The sequence below is a fragment of the Eriocheir sinensis genome, chromosome 13 (genome assembly GCF_024679095.1).
Source record: "Eriocheir sinensis breed Jianghai 21 chromosome 13, ASM2467909v1, whole genome shotgun sequence".
Taxonomy (NCBI): Eukaryota; Metazoa; Arthropoda; class Malacostraca; order Decapoda; family Varunidae; genus Eriocheir; species Eriocheir sinensis.
This window is the reverse complement of record NC_066521.1, coordinates 20,823,066-20,831,054: the sequence shown is the minus strand read 5'-3', so window position 1 is coordinate 20,831,054 and position 7,989 is coordinate 20,823,066. Positions and strand designations below refer to the sequence as shown.

The 7,989-nt window shown below is 43.8% G+C and overlaps 1 protein-coding gene across 1 annotated transcript in view; it reads left to right on the top strand.

Annotated features, from left to right (window-relative positions):
- The window catches only part of LOC126997815 (uncharacterized), an 18,787-nt gene extending 12,036 nt beyond the window's left edge, over positions 1-6,751 (top strand). The window contains exons 17-27 of the mRNA XM_050859027.1: positions 2,564-2,754; positions 2,956-3,063; positions 3,507-3,656; positions 3,832-4,002; positions 4,329-4,415; positions 4,841-5,036; positions 5,215-5,319; positions 5,568-5,734; positions 5,983-6,100; positions 6,304-6,428; positions 6,602-6,751. Of these exons, the coding sequence (XP_050714984.1) occupies positions 2,564-2,754; positions 2,956-3,063; positions 3,507-3,656; positions 3,832-4,002; positions 4,329-4,415; positions 4,841-5,036; positions 5,215-5,319; positions 5,568-5,734; positions 5,983-6,100; positions 6,304-6,428; positions 6,602-6,751 (1,568 nt within the window). The remainder of the gene's footprint in view (positions 1-2,563; positions 2,755-2,955; positions 3,064-3,506; positions 3,657-3,831; positions 4,003-4,328; positions 4,416-4,840; positions 5,037-5,214; positions 5,320-5,567; positions 5,735-5,982; positions 6,101-6,303; positions 6,429-6,601) is intronic.
- The last annotated feature ends 1,238 nt before the right edge of the window (positions 6,752-7,989 follow it).

Sequence of the window (7,989 nt, the reverse complement as noted above, 5' to 3'; positions counted from 1 at the left end):
GGCGGCGAGGTGCGCAAATGGTGGGATGATGGCCGCAAATTAAGGCCGCGCAAATGGCGAGGTTTTACTGTACTGATTTTACTGACCTCCTTCCTCATCATTATCATCACTCCTTCATCACCTTTACCCTTTCTATCCTTCCTCTATACATTGTAATTATCATCAAACACAATTTGAATGACCTCATTCAGCTTTGTTTCTGTTAAGCATACGATCTTGGTCTCTTTTTCCTTTAAGTAGTCTTGTAGTTTCAGTTTTCTAGATATTATCCCATCTACATTTGTATACATCACACTTAATCCCTTATTTGTTTCAATCTTGTCTAGGTTCTGTTCTCTTTCGGCTTTTCCCTTAAATACCATTTCTTTATTCTGTCTCCCATAACTCTCCAAAAAAATACCTCTTTTTCCTCTTCTGATGTTAAACTATTTCTCTCTTTTGCCTATGCTTGTAATTCATTCCATTTCTTCCTTTCTTCTTCATTTGTTTTTCTTCATATATATTTCCTTACATTCATCTATTTCCCTTAGTTTAGTTGTTCATGTGTGTGTGTGTGTGTGTGTGTGTGTGTGTGTGTGTGCCGCCTGCCTGCTGCCTATTTATAAGCATTGGAGTGTACGTGCATGTGTGCTTGTGTGTGTGCCTGTATAAAAATTACCCTGTGTGAGTGACATTCCTAAGGTAAATCAAAAGGGTTAGCTTTTTACATACACTGCACTTGAATATTACGAACATTTTCTTTAATGGAAGAAATAAAATTGGGTCCTTAATTAACCCACCCACTGCGATTGGTATGGATTTGGCCTTCACTGGTAGCCCGGCAACATATACTCCCAGGTCTTTCTCTGCCTCTGTGGTGGATAGTGGAGTGTTTCCCATGTGGTATTGGTATGCTGATTATCCCTTCCCAAGGTGCATGACTTTACATTTTTCTTAAATGAATTATAACAGCCACTTTTAGTTCAATTCCTGTAGCTTGGTGACGTCTTCTTGTAGGGAATCCACTCCCAAGGGATTAAAATGCAAGGTTAATATTTTTTTCAACGATATGACTAATTTCTCTATTCCTGTGATAATACTTAACTTCGCCATCATCATCTGTGGTTGTTGTGGTGCAGAAAGGTGGGAGCAGTTACCTTGACTTGTTAGACTTGCTGCTTTTGTAAAGTAAGAAAGAATTTCCAACTCTGGAATTCAGGGTTTTTGTAACAATGACTGTCATGCAATGATGACCTCACCTCACGCAGCATAACATGACCATTGTGGCTCTTTTGTACATTCTTTTTCCTAATAAAGGCAAGCCAACGTCTGTAAACAATGACAAAGTATATGCCAAAAATTTGTTTAAGGAGACCATTTTTGTCTCTTAGGTCAGCCCCCACACAGCACACCAACCCCTTCATTCCTCACTCTGGTTGGTTAATGAAGAGATGAAGAGAAAAAAATAACAAAACTATCTGGATGTTAGTTGGCCTTGAGTCCTTACCAAAGGGATAAGAACAGCAATCCTGGGAAAAAAGAGCAAGCAAAATTGCATCCGTGCCTTTGAAGACTCCAAACACATTTTCTGCAACAAGCAACACAGACAATGCAACTTGAGGGCGAGGTTTCCCAAGGCAATTGTGACGGAGGAAGCACCGAAAGCAGTGCGGAGAGACTGCCGGGGCCAACACTGTTGTGGCCTCTGTGGCAGTGAGAGGCTGTGTGTGGCAGAGCTCCTTGACTTCCCACACTACTGAACGGCTTTTCCAGCATCTAGGACTCTTGAGCAGAACCCAGGTCAGTGCCATCACCACAGGAAAGGAATACTGAGAGACAAGAAACACTACTTGTAAATATGTATAGTCATCTTAGAATTTACCAGCCATATATTTTCTTGGAAAGCAACTCTTCTACTCTTCACAGAACCTTTTGTAGTGTGGCGACTATGCCTGATGAATGAGCCTCCCATAACCCACTTAGCCAGTGGGGTACCTCTTTGGCCGACTCGGTATTGAGTGGCTCTCCCGTCACATTGGTCGCGGGTTCAATCCCAGGCAGCCGGCGAATACCCTCACCTTGTCTTGATTAATTTCTCGTGTGTTTCGATACACGCAGAGGATGTGTAGGAAAATAGAAAAAAGAGAAAATAAGCACCCGGAGCATGACAGTGGTGGCAGCGGTGGGATCCTCTCCTGCAGGTCTGTTGAGTTTCCCCGAAGGGGTAACAGGTAGGATGGGTCGCGCCGCGGTGGGCCGACTTCAGGACGTGGCAAGCTCTAGTATCCCCACCTTAGGAGACCTGACAAAATGAAAGGTTAGAATGAGTGAGGGAGTGATAGTAGACTATATTACGGCAAATCTTAAGTGGCAGCTCTGACATAGACAGCACACTAGACACTGGTGCTATGTCTCCGACTGACCTCGCGTACCATGCCTCTCTCTCTCTCTCTCTCTCAAGTATAAAAACAAATATGGTTTATATGATTGATGATTCTCTATCTGTGAGTAAATACAATGCAATTTGTACAACACTCAAGCCTCTTAAAGCCATTTATTTCCAAACCGAGTTGAATACTTTCAGGACCAATGACAGCAGTGCAGTTGGTGGTGGCGGTGGCTGTTGCGGCCATGGTGGGGGCAGGCAGTGTCTGTGCCCAAGTGCCAAGTGACCTGCCGCCCATGAGCTACCAGTACAGGGTCGTGCTGGACCAGGACAGCCCCTTTGTTATGCTGTGGACACCTGGTGATGATGCCATTGACATAGAGGTTCAGGTGAGTGAGTTGCGGCAGACAGTGAGCACAATGACAGCCTCAAAGATTCCCAACACACACAATTAGTCAAATACCTGATTGCTGTTTTGGCTGAGCCTTCAAAGCCTTCTGGCACTACCAGGAACACTATTCATTTTTGACAAAGTGGTCTCAGGAGCAGTTTTCTTGGCTTCCTAAGTGTTGTCTTGTTTCCATCCACAGGTGGGCGCCAAGGGCTACGTGGCTCTGGGCTTCTCCCCAAATGGCGGCATGAAGGGCGCGGACATCGTGCTGGGTTGGGTGGACACTGCCGGGAAGGTGTTCCTGCACGTGAGTCACTTGCTTCTGTGTCCTTTCATTATGTGCGTCCTGTTCCACACTTTCAAAGTGCCCAGGATGCTCAGACATAGGTGGATAGAATACTCATAGGGGGACATCAGCTCATACCACTGCTGTGAGGTGCTCAGTGCCAGGTTCTTACATAAGAACATAAGAACGCAGGAGTCTGCAAGAGGCCGGTAGGCCTGTACAAGGCAGCTCCTTTGAACCTAAGCTCCCGTGTGTCTAACCCCACCTAATATCGCTGTCCATGAATTTATCTACTTTATTTTTTAATGTGACAACTGTATTGGCACTCACCACATGACTGCTAAGCCTATTCCACTCATCCACCACCCTGTTAGTAAACCAATCTTTGCCTATGTCCCTGTTGAATCTGAATTTATCCAGTTTAAACCCATTACTTCGTGTCCTACCCGGTTCTCTTACCACAGGACCGGTATGCTGAGGGCAACATGGCCCCGAAGGTTGATGTGTCTCAGGACGTGAAGTTGCTGGGTGGCTACCAGAACGACACCCACACGGTGCTCAGGTTCTCGCGGCCCTGGAACACTTGTGATGAGAGCCAAGACTTTGTGCTCACTGTATGTATTATTCAGCGTGTTTATTACACCAAGTGTGTAATTATATAAATCTTATGAGGCTCCATGTTCCTATACCCATGTTTTTATATCCATATATTCTATTATGTATCCATGGTAGTAATATTCTTTCTCAGTAGCACTGCTCTCGTGTTGATTAGGAAATGAATCTCGGCAGGATGACACGGTGCGGGTCATCTGGGCCTACAGCAACAGTGACCCGGCCAGGGAGACTGACCTCAACTACCACGCAGCACGAGGGACCAAGAGCCTCTACTTGAAGTCGTCCCAGTTCGTGATGCCAGAATTGGGCCCTGATGTCAAGACCTGGGACTTCCTATCACCCAACGTTAGTGGCTCCTCCTCCTGTACTCAGCATGGTGGTCATGGGTACTTTTTTTTTTTTTTTTAACAGCAAAGGAGACGGCTCAAGGGCAACAAAAAGAGTGCAGAAAAAAAAGCCCGCTGAATTGAGTGTTGATTCAGCAGCGCAATCAGCAGTAGCAGGATTGATTCAGTGCTGTATTGCCTTCCTTGGAATATAATTAAATATCATAACACTGCAAATTTCATGCAGTGTTTCATTAGACATCATATCTATATAGTTTTTTTAAATGGTGTTTTCAGCTGTGGATAAACTGCATAACATAATTTATTCTCACTGTAACTTCTCAGCTGAGCTTACCAGACAACCTGGACACTCTGTACTGGTGCAAGATCTTCAAGAAGCCGCCCACCCCGGTCAAGAGCCACATGATTGGGGTGAGTAGTCGAGTCACAGCCACAACTCATAGGACTCAGAATACATATACAAGAACATTTTAAACAATAATGATCAATCAAGATTTTTCTTAGTATTGTGTAATGCTCCGGAATGTCCTACTAACTCTAACACGATCACTGCATGTAACGAAACACACGAGAACTTAATTCAGACAAGGAAAGGTTTTGCCGGCGCCGGGGATCGAACCCGCGACCAGCGAGGCGGGAGAGCCACTCCTTAACCAGTCGGCCAAAGAGGTATGGGAGGTTCGCCCAACAGGCAAGTCGCTGCACTACATTGTCCATTTCAAGTTCAGTCAGACCATGCAGAAATGCCTTGAAATTATGGAATCGGGGGCAAACCATTAATTGCTGATTAAAAAATAATACACCCATGCATACACGTATTTCAATTTTCTTTGCAGTTTGTTCCAGTAATTGAAGAAGAGAATGCTGAGCACGTGCATCACATCCTCTTCTACGAGTGTTACGTGCCTGACAGTGACACCCATTTCGAGAAGTGGGTGAGCTGGGAGGGGACGCAGTGCTACAGTGCCAACATGCCCAACTCCTGGAAGTACTGCAAGTCGGTTGTTGTCGCGTGGGCAGTGGGTGGAGAGGGTTAGTGTTTGACAAGGCTGAATGTTCTTTGCCTAAAATGAAATTGAAAGAGGCTATGGGAAACTCAAGCCTTCTGATATGAATGACTTTTTATATATCAATTCATGGAACTCAACAATATAGTGCTCCCTCAATCAAGAGTGATAGTAGAGTCCTGATGTGTGCGTCTCATCTGCAGGAAGGATGTTCCCGGAGTACACAGGTTTCCCCATCGGAGAGGAACACGGAGGAGCTACATACTACATGATGGAGATGCACTACAACAACCCAAACTTACGGCAGGGTGGGCAATTGTGTTCTCTGTTCTCTTGTGGCCAGGCACAAGGTTCTTCGTGTTCATCTTATTATTCATCTGTTCGCCCATTTTAAGCTCATCTTTACCAATCATTTATACTTTAATATGAGACCAAATGTTGCTGTTTTATAGAGATGGTGGGAATAAGAAAATGCATGAATACTCAGTGCAATCCTGTCTATTAAACACCTCATATCTATACCTGATATCTCACTAGTACTTGTTGGTTCCCAAAGGAGTGGTGGACTCCTCTGGAATCAGAATATTTTACACTGAAAACCTTCGAGACTATGACGCTGGAATGTTCATGCTGGGCCACAAAGTCTCTGCCTTCCACCTCATTCCTCCGGGCCAGCCAAGGTTCATGACAGGGAGTTTCTGCGACTCCTCCTGCACCCAGCAGGTGAGTGTGCCGCACACTCTGCCAGAAACAGGAGCACATTACTGCACGCTGGGGCAACCACTAGCCACCGGGAAGCTTTTCATTACTGGAAACATTTAAATTTCAAGTAGGTAATAACTTTCTGGAAGGCACATCTTCTGTGGAGGCATTTTTTTGATCACTGGGATCATTTCAACATTTCAGGTTACTATTTTCTGAAAGGCAGGTCTTGTGCAGGGAGGCATTTTTTAATACTGATTCCTTGTCAGGAGTTGCCTGAAAAGGGTGTGAAGGTATTCGAAGGAATCCTTCATTCTCACCTGATGGGGACCTCTATGGTCTTGAGGCACATCCGTGATGGCCAAGAGCTGCCAGTCATCATGAAGGGTGAGTGTGCTGGGACAGCACTTACTACAGCTGACTTTTTAAGCTTTCTCAATCTTTCATCACTCCATTTTTATGATTCAGAATTCATGTTACATCTGTGATGTTCCTGGTACATATTATTTGGTTATGGATTGTGTTTAGTTACCAGACATACCTACCCCAACACTTTGAGTCAAGTAACTTATGATGGTGCTTTCACCCAGACATGCATTATGACTTCAAATACCAGAGCAGCAGAGTTCTCCAAGAGGAGGTGACAGTGCTGCCAGGTGACGCCCTCATCATAGAGTGCTACTACGACTCCTCCAACCGAAGCAATCCCACCTTTGTGAGTCATTTTAGGCTTACAAGTTCCTTGTTTTCTTCATACCAGAATTTTCCTTCATGGCCATATGCAAAGCATATGGCTTTGGTTTCTTAGAGGGTGCTACACCAGTATATATAGTAACGCTGTAGCTGCTCACTGATTCTTACCATTGCACAACACTATGTATCCCCCAGGGTGGACTGGGCACACGGGAGGAGATGTGTCAAGTCGCCCTGAGTTACTACCCTCGTGTAAAGCTCCACATGTGTCAGTCTCAGCCTGATATGAAAAGTGTCATTACTGCGCTGGGTGTCCAGGAGCTGTACACTGAAGAGAGAATGTAAGTGTGGCCTCTGACTTGTTTGTATTAACTTATTCTGCCAATCTACACACCAACACTATTGTTGAGCGATGGAAGTATACACAGTCAGTTTGCCCTTGTGAATTATAATGCCAGAAGTAGAAAGTTTTAGATCAAAATATTCTGTCCTAAGCTCTTGTATGAGATGATGATTTGAAAATTTATTTTCCAGATTCCAAAGGTTGAAGCAACGGTAAGTCACTTTTAGTATTACATTACATCTGAATAACTATAACTGTGAATTAGACTTAAATTCTCTTTTTCCCATTCTCCATCATGCAACACTGCAGTGCACTATATTTCATATTCCATAAATTCAAAAATAACTGCAAGTTATGTGGGCACAGTGCTATATTTAAGAATTGGTACACAATAAAAATAAAAAAATCTGTAAAGAACTGTTGAATACTAAGTATCAGAATACTGTCACGCAAGATGGATGTAACTGTACCCTGAATGTTTGTCCAGATTTCTTGACGCACAACCCATAGATGAAAAATCAGAGAGAGAGAGAGATGAGAAGCTACAGAATGGAGAGCTCAGTCAAGAGCTGAGACCTGTGCTGCTTTCAAACATGTACAAGGCAATGAGGATCGCAGCTCCAAAAGGTGAGGGAATGCTGACTAGTATGTTGTTAACCACCTACCATACTGAAGGGCCATTATCACATCATAGCTAATTACAACCAGCCTTCATTAATGTTTGAATTTGCTCTTCCAGAATATCTCAACATGTCTGTCTTTAGTCTCCTTCATGATGAGGCAACATGGCAGAATACCACAGTAATAGATGCACTTCAGAGCCTACCAACAACAAGTCATTATGCCACAGTTTGTAACACACATACAGATAACAAATCAATAAAGGTGAGTGGAACAGAATACTCCACACATAATCTAACAAAAAAAAACAAAAAAACTGACCACTTCCTAAGCCTGATGTGGTGCAATTATAATGAAAATTTTTTTTGGCTCATGACAATTATACCTTAGTAATGATAGCCTTATTTCTCTTCACATTCCCCCCAGGATTACAAGCTGGTCCCATATCCATCCTTCACGCCCCTAACACCAGAGGTTGACCAGTGTCCCAGTTCATAAGGGGGATATTATCTGCCGAACATCATGTGATGGAGGATGGGAAACAAAAGTTGTGATGACATGATATTCAGTAATCTTATGCATGTTTATGGGTAGCTAGGGGAGTACCAAGACACCTCTC